Source organism: Macaca thibetana, chromosome 13, assembly GCF_024542745.1.
Source record: "Macaca thibetana thibetana isolate TM-01 chromosome 13, ASM2454274v1, whole genome shotgun sequence".
Lineage (NCBI taxonomy): Eukaryota > Metazoa > Chordata > Mammalia > Primates > Cercopithecidae > Macaca > Macaca thibetana.
In genome coordinates this window covers 15051754-15072799 of record NC_065590.1, presented here as the reverse complement: position 1 = coordinate 15072799, position 21046 = coordinate 15051754, and the positions used below count along the sequence as shown (strand labels likewise).

General features: G+C 49.6%; 1 protein-coding gene across 4 annotated transcripts in view; it reads right to left on the bottom strand.

The window, feature by feature from the left end:
* Positions 1–6491: 6491 nt before the first annotated feature.
* PAX8 (paired box 8) overlaps positions 6492–21046 on the bottom strand; it is a 60842-nt gene continuing 46287 nt past the window's right edge. For all 4 annotated transcript variants that reach the window (XM_050753239.1, XM_050753240.1, XM_050753242.1 and 1 more), the window contains 3 exons: positions 16255–16356; positions 9224–9310; positions 6492–7745 (listed from right to left, as the gene is read on the bottom strand). In XM_050753239.1, coding sequence (XP_050609196.1) covers positions 7669–7745; positions 9224–9310; positions 16255–16356 — 266 coding nt within the window. In that variant the 3' untranslated portion in view covers positions 6492–7668. The remainder of the gene's footprint in view (positions 7746–9223; positions 9311–16254; positions 16357–21046) is intronic.

Below are 21046 nucleotides of genomic sequence, written 5' to 3'. Positions count from 1 at the left end.
TTTTTTGAGATGGAGTCTCGCTCTGTCGCCCAGGTTGGAGTGCAGTGGCCGGATCTCAGCTCACTGCAAGCTCCGCCTCCCGGGTTTACGCCATTCTCCTGCCTCAGCCTCCCGAGTAGCTGGGACTACTGGGCCACGTACGCCCGGCTAGTTTTTTGTATTTTTTTTAGTAGAGATGGGGTTTCACCGTGTTAGCCAGGATGGTCTCGATCTCCTGACCTTGTGATCCGCCTGTCTCGGCCTCCCAAAGTGCTGGGATTACAGGCTTAAGCCACCGCGCCCGGCCTATTGTGTTTTGTTTGTTTGTTTGTTTGTTTGTTTCCCCTTGGGACCTGGGAGGAGTCCTTTTGGGTTCATCTTGTTTTCTCCTGGTGTCTACCAAAGGGAAACGTTCATAGCAGGTAGTTCATGAAAGACTTCTGAATGAATGAATGAACGAATCAGCTAATGTAAGGGTTATAGCAGAATCCTCATGTCCCAGCCTGTACTAACTGTGCCTAGCTGGCTTTCCTCTGGTTTCTGCCCCATCCTGGACTTTTTTGGAAGCCTGGCTTTAGCTCGGTGGCAAACTGAGTCAGGATCCAAGCTCCCATCAGGGAGGGTGGGGCACCATAAGCCGCCCCACCCCCACCCCAAACACAGAGCAGATTCCACATATGGAAATATGGTGTTTGCCTGATGGAAAATTACCGGGGAAATCTGGGAGAAAGAGGGTTTCATACCTAAACCAGTCAGATGAGGCCCTCGATGCTTTTCACTGACCTGGGTCACTGCTGCGTCACAGCATTAAGCTGCACATTTTTCTGGCTCAAGCCACGCATTTTACAGTTGAGGTAAGTGAGCAGTCTCCCGGGGTCGCCAGCAGGGAAGGGACAGAAATCCGGTCACAACCCTACACTCCAGGTGTGGACTCTTTTAGCAACATCCCTCAGCCAATCTCTCCCAGGGGGAAAACAAAGGCAATGACCAGGGGCCACATTATGATGATATGATAACTAGCAAAACTTTAATAACACCAACCAGTTCAGCCCCTAGAATAACAGACTGGGTAGACCCTTTCCCCCTGCCTCACCAAAGAGGGTGTTTCTAGGGAAGAAACGGCTACACTTTGCAGGTAAACACTTTCATCGCCTTCACGGCGACAAGAGCTCCAGGCCTTGTTCCTCCCTTCTTTCTTCCTACTTGTCTCTTTCTCTTCCTTGTTTTCCTTCGGTGGGGAAATGAGTTTCCATTCTGACCAAGCTTATCTGTTTTAAGGACAATTTCTTTCCTGCTGTAGTTAAGTCTTCTGGGTGCTCTCGTCTCCCCAGGGGGATGGCTATATGTGGGGGTACCAATGCTACCCACAGCTGGGGGCCTCCCCACTGGGTCCCTCTAGGGGGTGAGGACAGGGGAATGATGTGACTTCGGTGGGAGGATGAGAGGGCCTGGACTGTGAGGTCCCAATCTGTGCTCCTAGCAAGGGCTGTGGCTGTCAGTGAAGCTTGCTACCAGGCCCCCATCTCCAGCAAAAAAAAAGCAAACAAACATAAAACAAACAAAAAAAGACAGTATTTACAAATGAACTTGTCTCTCATTGGGGCGGCTCTGGGCGTCTGGGTAGTAGGCGGGTAAGCCTGCGCCCGCAGGGTTGTGTGCAGGAGCGGGAGCTCAGGCTCCTGAAACTGGGGGGAGGGTGCCTTGTCTGGGGGAGGTGCCTTGGCTTCAGGGAGGGTGCCTTGGCTGTGGAAAAGGCAGGAGAGAGTCTGACGGGAAGAAGACCATGGAGGAGGAGGAGAAGTGGGGGGGTCTCAGAGGGGGAGGGGGAGGGAGGCGCAGTGGGGGGGTGTTGGCTTCATGCTGTTACTAGTTTGATTTATCCCTAATGAGTTCTCAGCACATGGCTGCTCCCGGCTCACTCCAGGGGCCAGCCGGCCCGCCCCGACTCTGCAGCAACAGCAGCAGCTCGCTCAGAAAAGAGCCAATTTCCACACTGCACAGTCCGCTTCACTCAGGGGGAAATCACATTTTCCCGGGAGAGCCGCAGGCGGCGCTTCCCTCCACAGCCTGGCCGGCTGCCACGGGGCACAGATGCCAAGGAGCCGGGTCCCCCACCTCCCCTTCTCTCCCCATCCAAAGCCCCTCTTGCTGCCTTCCAGGAGGCCTGAGTCCTTTCACCGTGCGCCTTAGCCCCTGCTGCTTCTCAAGGATAGGGGAAAGAGTGAGGTCAGGGGAAGGAGAGACCTGTCTGCCCTGCCTGCCTGCTCCAGCTTCTTCCAGGAAAGAGAACTAGGCACCCTCCTTCTCTCTGAAGGGCATGGAGATGTGGGGATGGGGTTGATGACAGTGGTGTGTGCCTGTGAGAGTGGGGACTCGTGGGGACAGGTGTCTGCCACCCAGGAGGTAAAGACCTCCAGCGTCTGTGTCCCAGTGGTCCCCAAAGAGCCATGGGAGCTGTAGACAGTAATGAGAAGAGCAAGAAGCCAAGGAGAGGGCCATGGGGCGAGGGCGATAGGGAGAGGACAAAGGGGAGAGGGAGATGGGGAGAGGGAGAAGAGGGGAGGGTGATGGGGAGAGGGAGAAGGTGATAGCGAGAGGGCACTGGAGAGAGGGAGGAGGGATGTTTCCTGGCATTTCATGAGCACGGTCAGGGACTCCAAGCTCTCCCCAAACATTCCCTTTCTCTTTCCCTCATTCATAGCCCTGGAGACACAAATGTCTCTGGAACAGCAGGGAAAGGAATAATTGCTGTAGACTCAGCAGAAAAGGAAAAAGACTAGAAAACTAAAAGAAGTGAACAAAGGAAGGAGATAGAGGTGAGAGAGGGAGTTTCCTCCATGAGAACCATAGCCACGGTGGCTTGGCCACTTGGCGTCAGAAGGTAGCACAGCAGCCTGGGGCAGAGGAGCCACCAGCTCCTTTATGGAACATGGAAGGCTTTATGACCCTAAAGGTTAGAGAGGGGCTGCCAAAGGGCACCCGGAAGGGAGATTTAGGGCCAAGGATGGAGGGAAGTCTGAGATCAGCCTGGCACCGCCCTGCCTGGCCCCAGTGCTTCTTCTGTTGAGCTCTGGGCCTTGTCCAGTCACGCTTTGCAGGGAGGGGCAGCAGAAGTCACTGTGCCCCAACTGGCCAAGTGACTTCTGCTCCTCCCTGCAACTCAAGGGGTGTCTGAGGTCTCTCAGAAGCCTGGCCATGTCCAGATAATCTGAGGCCTGATGACAGGATGCAGATTAGACCTTGGGTTAGGGGTCAGGCTGTGGTCCCGGCTCCTCTGCTGACTCGCTGAATGACCTTGAAAAAGTCAAGGTCAAGTTATCTGTTGGTCTCAGATTCCCCAAGTGCAAAACAAAAGAGGCCAATGTTCAAAATCAGAGATGTAAATAGATATGAATGGGCTTTGTATGGAAAAAGAAACTAAGCCTGTGTAGAGGGTTATTATCACTTCTGAGGCTGAGGCAGGGCAGAGATGCTGTTAAGCTGTGGGTGCAGGAGCTGCCTGTGAGGGAGCTCAAACCCCGCCCCGGCCTCCCTCAGCCTTGATTGATGGGGCTGACGCTGACGCCCAGGCTCAGTAATAATGGCATTGAGGTCTGCAGTCCTCTTCCTCTGGTGCCCACCCCCAAAGGACAAGGAAGTGTGAATTATCTTAAAGAAGCCTCATGGTTTTTTTTTGTTTGTTTGTTTGTTTTTGAGACAGAGTCTCGCTCTGTCACCCAGACTAGAGCGCAGTGGCATGATCTCGGCTCACTGCAACCTCCGCCTCCTGGGTTCTCCTGCCTCAGCCTCCTGAGTAGCTGGGATTACAGGCATGTGCCAGTACGCCTGGCTAATTTTTGTATTTTTAGTAGAGACGAGTTTCATCATGTTGGCCAGACTGGTCTCAGACTCCTGACCTCGTCATCCACGCGCCTCAGCCTCCCAAAGTGCTGGGATTACAGGCGTGAGCCACAGTGCCCAGCCAGGAAGCCTCATGTTGATATGGATGGGGAAGGTGTGTGTATTTTGAGTGGTAGAAGTGGGAGGATGGTGAGGGCAGGTGGGAGAGGGGAGATTTTAGCAAGAGCCTCACCCTCTCTGTCTTTCTGTTTCTATTGGGAGGCTCCTGCTTCCACTTTCAGTAGGTTTCACCAACTCCTCTTGCCTGAAGTTGTCACCAATGTTGAGTGTGTGTTTGGCACAGAGGGCAGAAGATACATATTTCTTAGCCACAACTCATGGCAAGGATATTGGAGAAGTGAGAGATGATGTGACAAGGGGAGGGGTTGGAAGTAGCCTGGGGGCTGACTTTGTAGGTGACGACTCCCAGTTCCACCGTCTCTACTCCTGGAACTTTCTGGTAGAGGGTACAGGTCAGAGCAATTCTGTTCATCTGGTGGGCCCCAGGCAGGGTTCCAGCTGCCCCCTTTCCCAACAAGAAACCCACTGCCCTGCCAGGGTGGGTTGGTCCACATGAATTTCCTGCGAGCTCCTAGCACCCTGGGCTGGCCTGATCTGTGCTAGAACCTGAGGAGGAGGAGTGAGGGTAATGGACCAGGGAGAAGTTAAGAGTAGCCTGCCTGGGAAGCTCAGGTGGTCTCTCTACATGAGCAGTGAAAGGGACCATTCCAGGCGGAAGGGATAGACCCTCAGTGCTCTCAATGCCTCAGGAATGTTTTGGGCCCATGCCTCATCCCCAGTTCTCCTACCAACACACATACCACGCCCAGAGAACCCCCGGCTCCCCTGTACCATAAAGCAATTCCCCTTCACCTGCGACCACTCACAGATGCTGCCCTCACTCCCCCAGGTGAAACTGGCCACTGGGCCAACCCACAAAGTCCCCTACGTGTCCTCCCTGTCCTTGTCATCACACCCTTCTTCACTGTGTCCCCCCATGTGCCAGCCTGAGTTCTCCCAACACCACCCCAAATGCTGGGGCACTTCGAATTGTCTTTCTTTCACCCAATACATAAATGGCCCTATTTTCTGAGCCCGAAAAGGGGACCCATGGTTTGACCATGGGCAGAATATTGGATAGGTACTAGCCAAGGCCCGCTACATGGGGAGGACATCCCCCAGTCACCAAACACCCGCTCTGAGCACAGGTTCCTGGCAAGCCCAGCTCACCTCAGGGAAAGAAAGGCAAGTTTTAAACCATGGTCACCTTAGCCAAAGCACAGCCTAAGCCCCTTTGTTGGTTGTGAGTCGGAAAGGGCCTGACGGGTGTACAGAGTGTCCCCAGAGGGGCTGTGGCTGTAAATGCAAGGGATGGCTCTACGGGCTCCTTCAGATGCTGTGCATCTCAAAGTGATTTGTGGGTAGGGAGCACTCGGGATCCCAGGGGTTTGAGGTCAGGAAGACTCTCAGATATCATGGATTCAGAGTCGCGCTACAGAGGGAAGTCCTGCCATTGAGAAAAGAGCCACATCTCAGATCCCCTCAGAAGAGATGGATTTTCTTCCTGGGAGGGCTCCCCCCCTGCCATGTCATCCATGGCAGCATCCCTAACCTCCCTTTGGGAGGCCTAAGGAGGTAAGAGCCCTGTCTCCCAGCCTCTGTCCTCCCAGCCCTGGAATCCCTGGGCCCCTTCCATCGGACTCAATCCCAGTGCGGTCTGTCCAGCTGTCCACATTCACCTGGGCATCCCAGCTGCAGGCCCCTGCCCCCTTGTTCCAGCTGGGTCTCACATGGAGAGGGTCCATGTGGATACCAGACAGCCCCCTGGAGTGCAGAGCCCAAGCTGTCACACTGCATTTCCCAAATTTCCTGGAGGGGGTTGGCCTAAAGTCCTAAGTTTCTATAGCCTCCCTCACCTTGTCCTGGCCCCACCACACTGTACCTCTCCATTCAGTCAGGTCAAATCTTAAGCAAATCAAAAGAAATCAAATCCCCAGTGACAGCCCCAGAACCTCCACTGGGTCTAGAACCCTTTGGCATCCCTGATGAGGACCCTGGGGTTTTGGGTACAAGTGTTGGGCTTAGAGTAAGAGGACTTGGTTGAATCTACTACTTCTTATCTTTGGCAAGTCATTTCATTTTTTTCAAAGCCTCAGTTTCCTCATATGTAAAAGGAAGCTGTGTGTAAAACAGGGCTAATTTCAACTTAACTTACATGAAGCCCTCCATATTGTGCCTTGCACACAAGAGAGCCCAGTCTTCTCTCTTCCTTCAGAGCTGTTTATGCAAGCTGTAGTCATAGCTATTCCCAGATCCTTCACTAACCCACCCTGCTGATTCTCTGGCTTCCTGTTAATAATAACAGCACTCCTTGCGGGGAGTCTATGGCTGGCTTGACACTGTGCTATCCTTGCATTTACTCAGTGTCGAAGAACTTGGGATGAGTGAGGTGCCCAGCATTCAACATGAATTAAAGGCAGAGGGAGAAGGCCAAGCCAGAGCTGTGGGGCACTAGATGGTCCCTTCCAACCCATGGCCCCAAAGTGAGTTTGTCGGCTACTCAGCTCTGATGTTCTTGGGAGAAAGCCCAGCCCCAAGGTGCCTCCTTCCCCAGCCAACCCCAAAGCCTGAGATGAAGAGCAATGGTTTATTGAGTCATGTGGTAATGGCAGGTTGTCTTTTAAAAAAAGAAAGAAGCATCAAGGAGAGAAGCCCCACATGGCAAAGAGAGACATTTCACTCAGAGGCCAAAGTCTGGGGGTGGAAAGAAGGAAGCTTGACCCAAACAAAGTTTCATTTACAGTATATACAGTCAGGCCTTGGGGGCAGGAGCTGCTGGGGAGCAGAGAGGGACCCTGTATTGTTGACTTCAGGGGGTGCCTTGGGTCTCTTCAGTAGCTGGTGGGCGTGAGCTGCAGGAAGCACACTGGGCTTGGCAGGAGCTGTCGGGAAGGGGAAGCCGGTTTCCTGCAATTCTGCCTTGCTCTGCCCTGGGTGAAGCCGCACACCACGCCTCACCTCCCAGGCACCCAGGCCCTGTGGAATGTCTGTTTTAAGCTGCCTGGGGCTGGTCCAGCTGATGGCAGCTGCAAAGGGGATGCCCCACTGCAGGAGGACCTGGGGTGGTGCTGTACCTTCACAGCAGCAGGCAAAAGAAGTCAGCTGACAGCCTGGTGGAATTTCTGAGGGACTCGCCCCAGCCTTCAGCCAGCCCATGCCCAAGAGGGAGGTGTAGAAAGAGCCAAGCAAATGATGTGGAGAAAGAGGACAGTTAGAGCCTCCGTGTGGGGCAGGCGGGAGGCTGAGGGAGGTGACTACTCCCTGGGTGGCTGGTGAGGAGAGCCTCAGCACCAGGCTGTGACTTGTGGGCTGGAGGGAAGTGCTTACGGTCCATAATTGCTAGAGTTGTGTTAATAATGGAGCCATGGAGGTGCCCTGTGTACCCCTTGGGCCCAGGCAGGAACCATTCGCCATTCCCCCAAGTTCCTTGGCTATTCCTTCTTCTCTCCTTTGGTGGGTACCAGCTGGGGGCTATGTTTCTTCTTCAATTTTGTCTTTTTCAGCATGGCATGGTTCTCTTTCCCTGGGACTCCTGCCCCTCATTAAGGAGTCTCGGAGGACAGTTTGGCCTTCTCCAAGGTCATCCTGTCTTTCATGGTTCATTAAATTAACCACACAGGGAGTGTGCCGCAATGCTGGACTTGTGGTTATTTTTCATGTAATAAATAAAGATCCTTTGTGTGACTCTCTGGGGCCTGTCCCAGGCCGAGTCCTCCTGTTGCTCAGTCGCTCCCACTGTCCCCATGGTAACTACAGATGGTCAAAGGCCGTGGCAGTGGTGGGCGGTGCGCTCGGCCTTGATGTGGAACTGTAATAATATGGGGAACCTGGACACATTAAAAAAAAATAACAACAACACTGCTGGTCAGAAAGGAAAATTGCACCATAGCCTTCCCTGCATCTGCTGACCTTTAAGACAACACAAGTTAATCATTCATTTCTCTGGCCTATCTGATCATCAAAGATTAACTCCTCTCCAGCCCTATTTCCTCCTTCTCTGGCCTCACCTTTGAGTTTCTGGCCAGAATGAGAACAGTGGCTTCTTGCCCCTTCCCCCTATGGCTGCTCTGACCTTCAACACCCTCGTTGCAGGGAGAGGGCAATAGAAAACAATTGCATGTGGAACCCCAAAGAATCAAGTGCACTGAGGGGTCATCGGGATCCTCCCTAGCCTTGCCCAAACAGTGCCAGGACAGAGAACCTTCTCTCTTAAGACCCAGGGAGATTAGACTGCTGCGGGGTCAAAGGGGATCTGGGCTTGACGGCCCTTAAGGTGAGGCTCTGCACACCTGCAGGATGGGCAGCCTGGGGAGGCTCAGTGGGAAGGTGCCTGAACCCTGGTATGTCTCATTGCCCTCATCTTTTCTGGTTAAGTTGAATGGAAAGGTGGGTTGGAGTTGAACTCATCTGGCAAACAGGGCCCAGGTCTGCCCCCTTTCAAGTTATTTCTGGAATACAAGGAGGTAATGGGAAGAGTGGGGGTCTCGGGGAATGGCTGGTTCCCAGCCTGCAATGGTGCCTGTGGGGTCGGCCATCCTTGGGTCACTGCTTCTGTCTAGCTCAGGTTTGCTCTGATACCCCCAAGGCCACCACTCAGAGAGGCTCTAGTGGGATCCCTCCAGTCCCCATTGGTGGGGTTTTGCTTTGCTGGAAAGCTTATCCTCCCAGTCCAGGACTCCAGGACAAGAGAGGGGTGAAGAGAAGCCTGAAAGCTCACTGCAGCTCACTCTCTGGACTTTGACCCTGAATACTGCCAGCATCTCAGGCTAAATATGGGGAACGTGGTGGAACAAAGGATTTCTGTGTAAGGGTTTGGTGCTGAATCATGAGTATTTCGGAGCCACTTAGATGGTTAATGGGGGCAACAGGATGGCATTCTTGAAATCGGCTCCCAGGAAGGAGAGCAGTTGCATTCTGGCGGGGTGCCCGGCGTCAGTGTCTGCACTGTGGGACTGTAAGCCGCGGAGGCAGGAGGTCCTCTCTTAGGCTTTTCTCAAGTCCTCCCCTGCCCTCCCCTTCAAGGCCTGAGCCCTGAATCTTACACAAAACAAAGATTGAAAAGACACGGCCTTAAGAAGCAGGAGGGAAACCAATGCCTGGGAGCCTCTGGACTTCCGCCCTCTTTCCCCAAACCACCAGGTACACTGCCCTCCTGCTGCCTTCTTCCATTACAAACACCACCACCTCCCAGGCTGTCTGTATAATCTGAGGCCTCCCAGCTTTCAGGTAACCTTTGACCCACCCTTGCCCCCCACCACACCATCCATCCTGCCCAGCAAAGGCCTGGGCGGCCCCAGGGACTTACTCAGCAAGCTGGAGTTGGGGAAGCGCCAGGCCTCGCTGTAGGAGGAGTAGGGGGTGTGGCCATAGGCATTGCCAGAGTATTCACTTCCTGTTGGAGGCACACAGGGGAGAGGCCTGTGAGGTGAAGGGCACCAGTGCAGGGCTGGGGTGCGGGGAGGTCTGCAGGGCTGGCAACGGGCAAGCTCAGGAATGGTGGGGGAGACAGTTGGAGCCATGGCAGGGACAGTGGAGATCAGAAGGTCCCTCTATCACCCCTTTTGAAACCCATCGGTCTGGATAATTTGGGGCAGTGTCCTTTTCCGTAGGTACTGGAGGCACTGGTTTGACACACTACAGCCCTCCCAGGAGGCCCAGAAGGTAGATGTTATAACTATCCCCATTTTCCAGATGAAGAAACTGAGGCTCTGGGATCTGCGGAAGCTCCCAGAGCTGGAGGGTTTGGTGGAGTTAGGAAACTGTGCTGTGACTCTAGGGCCCAGGGACTAACTGCTCCTTCTGCTGCCTGGACCTTCTGCCGAAGGGCTCTTCTGGGAGGGCCCCACAGCAGGGGCATGGGGTTAGGCGCCAAAGAGGAAATCTGTATATATGAACCTTTTCGCCTCCGTAGGTATGAGTGTGTGTGTATGCACGGGGGGCTGAGGGGAGGTGTGAGGGTTAAGGGTGGGACAGGAGGGAGAGACCCAGAGGGCACCCACCTCCCGGGAAGCTGCGTCCTGGGACTTGGAGTAGTTTGTTGTTCCATCCTGAGTCTGCCACTTTAAGCAAACTCAATGTATACATTTACACAAAGTAAATCAGATCACCTCCTTCTAGTAATAGATTCTTGACTTTTCCAAAGGAATTATTTACAGATGAAATTAGTTAAGAATTCCCTGACATAACAAAAACAAAGTCAAGCTGACCACCACAGCCACTACCGGTGCTTGGTGTAGAGCTTAAAGTTTGTAAAGCACTTTCCCACACATTATGATCTTTTATTCTCACGACTACCCTATGAGGTACTCATGGATACCAATTTATAGAAAAGGAAACTGGAGTGCAGCATGATTAAGTAGTTTGCCTCAAATCACATTGTTGTTAAATGTCAGAGTAGAACTCGACCTTAGGGCTCTTGACTCTAAATTGCAGATAATCCCTTTATTCACTTACAAGATAATTCCATTTACAAAGCTAGATTCCTGCCAATCCTGAGACTCAATGAATTTCCACCCAGCCTTTCAGAAACTCACCTACGATTGTGAGCTACGTGGTTCTGAGTTTGCTTCTCAGACTCTCTGGACGGGTTGCTTGAAACTCCCTGAGTCTGGAATTGACCTGTCTAGAGTCAAATTCTTACTTCCCATTTCCTGGTTCTGTAACCTTGGACAAGTCACTTAGCCTCTCTGAGTGAGTGACTTACAGGTGAGCCTTGGTTTCCTCATCTATAAAGTGGGCCAAATAATTATTCCTATCTCATTTGGTTTAACAAGAATTAAATGAGAAAATATGTATTAAATGCTTAGCACCATGCTTCAAATATATAGGGAGCGCTCAATAAATGTAAGCTTTCATTATTTTCCCATTAAACAGGTGCGAAAATAAAGCTCAATGAAGGCTTAAATCAGTCATTCAACCAGTCTTACGGCCTGGGTTGGGGTTAGTGGGAGCTGCTTTATTGCCAGACAAGTAGGCGTTTATACAGGAAGAAGAGAGATGAAGAGGAGGAGCCTGAAGCAGAGAAAGGCTACTGGATCCTTTCCTTGTCTAGGAAGTCAATGACAGATAAGAACACAGTAAGAAAGTTCCTTAGGGGCAGAGACTAAGTCTAATGTAAATCAAGCAAAAAATATGGGTAAAAAAAGGAAGGGGGTAAAGAAGTAAAAAGCAAAGCAAAAACAAAAAACAAAAAACAAAAAATACCCTAAAAAATAATTGAATCTAAACCTCTATTTAACAGATGAAAAACTAAGAAATAATCTACTCTAAACATCTATTTAACAGATAACACATCTGTTACATAGGGAAGTAAAGACATTTGGCCAAGGCCACGTGTTCAGTGAAAGCCTGAACTAGAATCCTGGCCCCGTCCTTCCACACTGGTGCTCTCTCTTGCATCTCCCAGTGCCAAGTGCCCTCTGTTTAGCCCAGGTCTCCTGGGTTTCAGCCAATTCTCTATTGGCCACATAGCAAGGGCCCTAGCACCTTTTACCACACCCTACCCAATGGCAAACACAGCAAGCTCTAAAGGACAAGGGAGAGAGGTGGAAAACACAATGTGTTTACCCTCTATTTTGTCACTCATTCATGCATTCACTCACTCATCCACTTATTTATGTATTTAACTACCATTTACCAAGTATCTCAGTCACATGGAACCTGGGGCAGGGGATGAGGCTCGGTAGGTGGTACACACCTAGGTGTGGCATCTTCCTGTCACCAGATGTGCCTACCTGCCTGCAGTCACAGCAGATGAAACGTCTCCGCCCCAATGAAAGGCCAACCCTGCCTCTTTGCTCTGCATTCTACCCTACTCACCTTTCCAAGGATTTGGCCGCTCCAACGATCCCATTTTCTGTTTCATCAGTCTCTCCCTTCACCCTGCAAACATACTCTGCTATCTTCTGTCTTTAAAAATCCCCTTCCTATCCCCACATTCCTCTCTAGTTACCAGTGCCTTTCTCTGCCCCATGGTCTCTGCCTTCATCTTCTTATCCCTTCCCATCAGGCCAACTCTGATCCCCTCAAGTCCCCACAGTCTCTAACTCCATCATACCAACGGTTGCTTCTATATCCACAATTCCCTTGACCGTTTAGCTCATCTCTCTCTCCATGCCTTTGGGTTTGTGATGACGAGTCTTCTGTTTGCTTTGTAACTCAGTTGTCTTTCCTACTCATTCTCCTTGCTGTTCCTTCTCTGTTGAGCTCTAAATTGTTGAAGAACCCCAGGCTTGGTTTCTAGTAGTCTTATCATTAAATGACAGCTTTGTGCAATGGCTGAAATTTATACTCCAGTCAGGATTCTTTCCTGGCTTCAGACATACATGATATACCTACAAACTTATTATACAACTAGGTATTTAGTAGGCATCTCAATCCTAACATGGCCCAAAAAACTCTTGATTTCCACTTGCCATCTACTACATCACTTCCCCTCCTGGTCTCCCATATATATACTTGCCACCATCATCCATGCCCCAAACCTACAAATGATCCTTGTTTCCTCTATTTTCTCATCCCGACAGCCAATCCACCAGCAAGGTTTGCTGGCTTTGCAGCCAAAATATATTTTCAGGGTCTCTTTTTTCCTCCTTCACTGCTAATTCCCTAGCTCAAGCCACTGTCATCTCTTGCAAGTACTGAAACTGTCTCCTAACTGGTCTGTGCTTTCTCTCTTGACTGTGTACAATTCATTTTCCTAGAAATCAGAGTCGCCTTTTCAAACTTGATCCAGCCACTACCAATTACTTGCTACCATGCTAAACTAGTTCCTGCCTTAGGCCCTTTGCACTTGCTGTTCTTTGGGCCAGGGATGGTCTGCCCCAGTTTATCACTTGGATGGTCACTTTGAACACCTTCTCAGAGAAGTCTCCCCTGACAACCCAATCTAAAGTAGTTATCTCCTCTCCCTGTGGCTCTTTATTACATCATCCCGTTTTATTGTCTTCACAGACAATAAATTATTATGTTTATTCATTCGTTGACTTATTTACTGTCCATTTCTCTTCACCATTAGGTTATAAGCTCCAGCAATAAAGGAATCTGACTTATTCACTGTTGTATCCCCAGCATCCCATACAGTAGACCTTCAACCAGTATTTGTTAAGTGAAAAAGTGGTGAATGAATGGATGGAAGTACACAAGGATGAATGAAAGTGTGAATGATGGAAGGATGGATGGGTGGAAAGATGGATGGAAAGACAGACAGATAAAAGGATATATGTATAGAAAGATGGATAGATTAATGGAGGAATAGATTGAAAAGGGGATGAAAGATGGATGTATGAGAGGATGGATGGCTGGAAGAATGGATGATGAAAGGATGGATGGAAAGATAGATTAAAGGATAGTTCTGTGAAAAGATGAATGGATGAATGAATATGGATGGAAAAATAAAAGGATTGATGGAAAGATGGATGGATGGAAAGATGGATGATAGATAACTGGAAAGACAGATGAATTAAAAGATGGATGGAGGGGCCAGGCACAGTGGCTCATACCTGTAATCCTAGCACTTTGGGAGGCAAAGGTGGGCAGATTGCCTGAGGCCAGGAGTTTGAGACCAGCTTGGCCAACATGGTGAAACCCTGTCTCTACTAAAAATAAAAAAATTAGCCAGGCATGATGGCAGGTCCCTGTAGTCCCAGCTACTGGGGGAGGGGCGGGGGGCTGAGGCAGGAGAATCGCTTGAACCTAGGAGGCAGAGGTTACAGTGAGATAAGATCACGCCACTACACTCCAGCCTGGGCAACAGAGCAAGACTTTGTCTCCAAAAAAAAAAAAAAAAAAAAAAAAAAAAAAAAAGATGGATGGAAAGATGGAAGGATTGGTGGAAAGGTAGAGGATGACAGGATGGATGACGAAAGTTGGAAGGATAGATGGGAAAATGCATGGATATGTGGAAAAATGTATGGGAAGATGAATGAGTGGAAAGATAGATGATTGGATGGATCCATATATCTGGAGCTGCTGGTTCTGCTCTAGAACTGGTTGAGAATCATTGACTGTTAACGGAGTCAGAACAAAAAATAAAATAAAATAAAACAAAACAAAATAAAAGAGAAACAGAAGGTGAATAGACAAGGGAAATCTGTCCTAGCCCTTTTCCTGTGCTCCTCCCTTGTAGCCTATGTCTTTATTTCTGGTATGGTAGGAGGCAGTATGGTGTAGTGGAAAGAGCCTTAGACGTGAAATTGAAAAACCCGTGTTTGCACAACTCAGCCACTGAGTATGATTATGACCCTGAGCACACAACTTTGCTTTTGCTTCAGTTTCCTTATCCATAAAACTGGGATAGTATTAGCCTCTCAGTCTTCTGGTCAGGGTAAAATTAGAAATAAAGTTATACATATTTGAATGGCTACACATGCAGAAGTACATAATAAGTGATCCTTCCTTTCATAATCGATTGAAGAATGTCTTTGGCATGCCTTGCTTTAAGCATTTATCATGTACCTAACATGCATGCAGTAAGTGCTCCATGAAAGTTTATCCACTTTAATTGCAGGAATCTCCATTCGATCAACTGGGAGATTGCAGGTGGTGGTAAGAGATGGACATATAATTTTTCCACAAAAAAAATTCCTTAAGAATTAATTTGCGCAATGCTATCCCTAGGAACCAAGTGATTCATTTAAATAGTGCTGCATTTTCTAAAAACTGATTTTCATGGAACTCTCTGGGAGCCCAACTGTGTGGGACAAGGTCCCTCCTTTGTGGATTTTACTTGCAGTCAGTGTCCTAGTTGTGCTTTTTTTTTTTTTTTTTTTTTTTTTTCTTTTTCACAGCACCCACTCAGGATTCTTTCTGGAAACAACCTGGGGGACTTTGATGAGAGGCCCAAGCCTGCCAGCTACCTCACAGGTCAGACTCTGGGCCCCAGAAACCCCATGCCCTGGGCCTGCCCTCAGGGAATGATTCATAATTAAGAGAAAAGCCTTGTGCTTTATGTTTCTTCCTCCTCCTCTAAGCAGGCGGCAGGGGAAGGTGGAGGGGTTGGAAGGAGAATGGGGGGAGCCGACTGGAGCCTGGGATTTTGATTGAGAGGCCCCATTATCCACACTCTTAAAAAAATAACCGAATCTTTTCCTTTTTTATCTTGACCAATCTCATTTCACGCTCCAGAAGAGGAAGGGAGGGAGGGAGGGAGTCCGGGGCCAGGAGGGAGAGAGGAGTCAGTATTCTGTATTTTCAACGCTGCATTAAGCACATCGCCACGGTAACCAGGCAGCAACAAGTGCCAGCTCAGCAGGTTCCCAGGGAGCACAGAGCCTTTTTCCCTCCTCCTTTCTCTCCCTCCCTTCCCTCTGCCCAGGAGATCCCAGCCCACCTGCCTCTGCATAGGGTGCCCAGAGTGGGTGGCTGGCAAAGATTAACTCCTGCCGGCAAGGAAGGGAAGCAGGCCTAGGTAAATATGCCAAGTCTCTGGGGTCAGAGCCAGAGAGGCTGGCCTAGGGCTGGCATGGGGGTCACAGATGCCTTGTGTTCAGACCTCTTTCCAGAAATTCCAGGTCCCAGGCCTTTTCGACCAGTGAAAATGGCTCAATTATGTCTCATCCATCCCAAAGTCTTTCCTATACAGCTCCTAAACCATTGAGACTTGCCCAAGGAAACTCCCATTATCTTCGTTTGTTCAGATCTTGTCACCTTGAATCATCATTGGATGATGACTGGCAGACAAAGAAACCCAAATGACTGGCAGGCAGGTTCCAGGATGGTTCAAATGAGGATGGAGAGCTACTCCAGGCTCGTTTTATCCTCTATAGTACTCTTAGAGTACCTAGAACCGGGGTCCTATCCATGCAGGGTTGAGAGAAAGTGAGATGTGAAGCATATATTTCATCATCATGGTCATCATCATCATCATTATCATCATCATCAATACCCTTCCGATTCAGATTTTACAGAAGGGGAAAACGGATTCATCAGAGTTAAATCACCAGGAGACCAGCACTGCTTGAGGGTAGGGCTCATCTTCCACTCACAGCGTTTTGGGGCCCTTGAACTGCTCTCCATTTATGCTCACTGATTCACTGGAAGAAGTGGTGGAGCTTGGATTTGAACACAGGTCTGTCTCAGCCCCTCCCTTTTCATCATGGAGGGTAATGTGGCAGGCCTGGGAAGAAGGAGGCCGAGCTGGGGCGAGTTAAACAGGGAGTCAGGACTGCACTGGGATATTGTCTCCAGGCATTTACAAGATGCCCCCTTTGGTCCATCCTTCAATGCCCTTCGGGAAGTCTATGAATAGGGCACAGAATGCCTCTTGCCCCTCGTGTCCCACCTTGCTCCAATACTTCCTCTGTGCAGTGCTCCCCTCCCTGCCAGCCCTCTCCTTACCTGCCACCATGCCTGCGATGGCAGAGGAGGCATAGCTGCCCTGTCCGCTGGTGGGGATGTGGGGTGGGTATCCGGGCAGCGTGGGCCCCACCATCTCTCGCCCTGGAAAAATACAGCAAAGAGTCATCAGTTGGACCGTAGGGGCTCCCATATGTATCATCTCACTCTCCTGAGGCTGTCTTCCCCCATGCCATTCCCACCCACTCTACAGTCATTCTCCAAACCCACTTCCTCCTGCCCCCTCCTCTTGTAAGCCCAAGTTCTTGTCACCTCTGTCTGGTCTTCTGCAGGACAGAGGCTCCACCATGCAGGGAGCACTTGTTACTGCAGTCTCACACTGTTCCCTGTTCTCCAGTGGTTTTGTTTACGTGATTGTTATCTTATTAATCCACAAGAATGTCCTGGTATTGAAGGCTGAGGCTATGTCATCTGTTCTTTGTTATCCCCGACAGCAGCCTGCAGAGCAGTGGGTACAGCTGGCCTCCATAAATACATTTGAAGCCACTTGACTCTGAGCTCATCCCTTTCATTCCTGGCTCTGAGGAGTACCAAGAATAAGACCCTATGAAGGGATGGCATGTATGTGGCCCACTAACTCATCACTATTTTTGGGGGGGAGCCTGTGATAGACATTGCTAATCAACCACTAAACCATTTCCCACTGAGTAGAGGGGGCCTTCCAAGTGGATGCAATCTATCAGAGTTGCAAGGTACAGGAAACCGATTGGCTAACCCCAACCTGTAAGGAGATGTGGCTGAGATATTTCACTTTTACATGACCATGAGCCACATATCTGTCAATTCTATTTTGAAAAGAACCATTTTTAGCAAAACAGACACCAATCTCTCTGTTTCTCTATGGCTTGTGGGTCATACTCCAACCTTGGTGATACCAAATCAGCTCTGTAAAGACCTCATTTCCCAGCTCTGCTTCTCCTCTACGTCGAGAAATCACTTTCCCATTCCGGAGGCCCCACCTGACCTGGCGAGCATCTCCCCATCTACTACATACGACAATGAACATAAACATGATCCCTTGCCCCTGCCCCTCTTCTACTGCTCCTATGTCCTGCAGGCCCCAACCAGACTCTCCTTCACCCCGAGATTCTTGGCAAAGTGACAGTACACCCTGGTTTGCCAAGGTGTACCCAGGTGATGACCACTATCCCAGCATATTTATTAATTATACCTATTTCACTCTCAAAATGCTCCAATCGGAATAATGAGTTATTTGCTCATCCTCGTTCTTGGTAATATTTACAGAGTTTCTCAGTCTCAGCAATATCGGCATGTTAGGTGCACAATTCTTTGCTGCAAGAGGCTGTCCTGTGCATTGTAGGATGTTTAGCAGCATTTCTGGCCTCCATCCAGTAGATGCCAGCAGCAGTTTTCACCCAATGTGACAACAAAAATGTCTCCAGACATTACCATATGTCCTCAGCAGGAGGTAGTAGGGGCAAAATCGCTGCTGGCTAAGAACCATTATGTTGGACTATGACTGTTTTACCCAAATGCCTTCTGTCTCTTCCATTTTGGGGGCTGCTTTTTCCTCCCAAAACCTGTGTGGGTCACTGTGAGCCCCTGTTAACCAACTTACCAAATTCATCTCCTCTATGGTACTGCTTGTCCAACTTTCCGCCCATCAGTCCCCCCCAGGTCCTTCATACCTCAGCCCCTTCAAGGGGTGCCTGGTCATGACAGAAGGGAAGGAAGGTCCCATGAAATCCTGTTAAGTTGCCAATACTACAGTGACTACCTCCTCCTTATCTCTCTTTCTGGAGATTCCCCAAAGACAATGTTCATTTGCTAAATACTTACTGAGTAAGTACTATGTTCTAGACACTTTTCTAAGCACTTGGGTGCATAGCAGAAAGCCAGAATGCTAAATTAGCAAGGCCAGGCACTAAATCAAGAAGGGACGTAGGCTGGGATAGGCATTTGGAGCCAAGCCCGAGGGGTCAATGAACAAAATCAGGCACATTCAACTTCTGCGCTTTCTCTAGAGGGAAGGGCCTGGGAATCAGAGGGCCTGGGGTCCTTATACTGCTTCTGTGGCTAGTTTTCTGAGTGCCCTTAGATAAGCCTAGTATGTGCCCCAAGTGTCAGTTTCTTCAAATGCAAAATGGGGGGGGGGGGCGGAAACCATAGCTGGAGGCACCTTATTACAATTTCTATGAGGTTATCTGTATAATTCAGAGCCAGGGTTTCATGCTACAGGTGGACATTGATTAGTGCAATGGACACATTCTAGAAATGGTTATATGCCAATGAACTCCTACAGAATAAGAGCCATCAGTGTTCATTGGTTAAAACTGTGTGAATGTTTTGGTCAACCGGAACACCACCTTCTAATTTGTCTGACTATTCCTGCAGTGTCCAGCTGTGCTTGGTGCTGGACCAAATGGGGTGAAACCCACTAGCATTCCACAGGTGGGCTCAGTTCACCTGACACAAGGTCATCAAGGGAACAAATGAAGGGTTGGAAACACAGGAGGGGAAAAGAGGATTTTAAGATATTTAGATGTAGAGGGAGAAATATGCAGAAGCTATACTGAGATAAAATCTGAGCTTTCTGTGAAGAATACAACACAATAGACCCTCAAACTCAGCCCCCTTGGCCCTGAGATAAAGCACCGGCTAGGCAAGGAGTGACAGGAAGTCTGTGAGAGCAGGAGGAGCACAGGGCAGGGACAGGTGGTGAGGGAGGGAGTGATGGAAGAGGGTGGCAGATTCAGGCCTGCTTCCTTCTTTTCTCTTCCCTCCCTACCTCCTCTGAGAGAGAGAGAGAGAGAGAGAGAGAGAGAGAGAGAGAGAAAGGGAACTCTAGATCCAGGCCGGACCCTGGATGAAAGGTAGCCACTTAATTCTCTGAACCACATCTTCCTGCCTGTCACATAAGGAACTCGTTTAGATTTCAGCTTGTAAATTGGATTCACCTGACTACTTGATTGGCTGGTAGGGGCTTCCTGGCACCCAGTGTTGAGAAGGATTCTGAGGCAGCTTGTGTCTGCCATGATCGGGGTGGGGAGCAGTGGGAAGTGGTCTTGGCTCTCAGGTCACCTGTTTGCTGGTGCTGGCCTCGTGCCCTGCAGGGCTGCTTCTGGCCTGGCAGACTGCGGCCCCGTGCTCCCCCTCTCCCCGCCCTCATCCTGAACCTACTGCCTCTCGAGCCTAGCAGAGTAGCAGGCAGAGTTCCAGAGCATATACTCCCCTTACAACACAACTTAATGTGGTCCACAGGTGCCCCCACGGGGCTCTACCGCATAAGCAGTAGCCCCCACATTGCTCTTATAAATGAAATTCATCAGCCTCACTCCCCTGTACTCTAAGATTTTAATCTTCATCTCCCCTCAGTCACCTAATGTCTTCCCAATGGGGTAGAGGCTTCTGAATAGGACATCAGAACAGATGCCTGAGGCTTCCTCCCACGAAAGCTGGTCTGCCTGGAAAGACTGGTAAGACTGTCTTCAGCATGGCTCTCACCAAGACTGTGGCACCATAAACTTTCCCAACAGCCCTACAAAACTCTTTGCTCCAATTGCTTCAATACATAGTTCCTTCCAAAAAGCCAAGAAGCTTGCAAGCCTTCTCAGAAACAAAACCACAGAAGCCATGGGGTGGAAACTGCATCAGGGCCTAACCGTGCCCTCTTATCTACTTCTCTGTTTTTAAGACTCTTCATCATAAAATATCCTAGCTATGAATGCCATCTCCTCTACACCCACATATCCGTCCAATGTGGTCCTATTTTTAAGAAGTTGTCAGAAAGCACAGGCCCATGTTGACTGGCTATGGAGTGGGGTTCTCTAAGAAAACTCTAGCTCCCTCCACACCTTGAAATATTGGTAAATATTCTAAATATTGGTAGAGACCAGAATCATAAAGCTGTTGCCTGGAGGAATTCGGAGGGTAGAGGTGATTTCAGACTATTTTATTTGCCCCCTTTGAAGTCTGCCCTCTATGTAACCCCTTTTCAATTCCTTATCTCGTTCTGATAGCGAAGAGAATTTATGGCAACCCAGAAATCTCTTTGGCAGAACTAAATATAATTTTGTACAAAAGGATGGAGGAGGGGAATGGACTCTTTGATGATAAAACCTAGCTCACAGCTTTCCTTTGAGCTGAGCTGGAGTCAGTCCCAGAGCAGCTGGGACCAGGACGGCCTCGACATTGCTGTCTTGGCCAGTGTGTTGGGACTCCAGACCAGGGTTTCCAAAGGGAACTGGCGGCAATGTTAGGGGCACTCTTGCTACTCCCCAAACCCTGCTGTTTCCTCTTTCTTGGCTGACTGGGGACGAGCTGAGACTCAGAAGGATAGACACCTTGGAAATCATACTATCAGAGCCACTGGGCCGAAAGAAGTGACCCAGAGAAAAACACTATGAAGCAGGTAAAGGAGTTGCAGGAGGCGGCAGCGAGGGTCCTTGGGAGTCACTCAGAGGGGTGCAGAAGATTGACGCAGGTTAAAGCTGAACTGACTGTGGAATGAAAACTTACTGTGTCCTCTTTCTTGGTCTGCAGCATTACCTAGGAATAATGTGGTCTCAGCTTCCTTCTATTTCTTTTCTTTTTTTTTTTTCTTTTTTGAGATGGAGTTTTGCTCTTGTTGCCCAGGCTGGAGTGCAATGGCATGATCTTGGCTCACCGCAACCTCCGCCTCCTGGGTTCAAGCAATTCTCCTGCCTCAGCCTCCCGAGTAGCTGGGATTACAGGCATATGCCACCACACCTGGCTAATTTTGTATTTTTATAGAGACAGGGTTTCTCCATGTTGGTCAGGCTCATCTTGAACT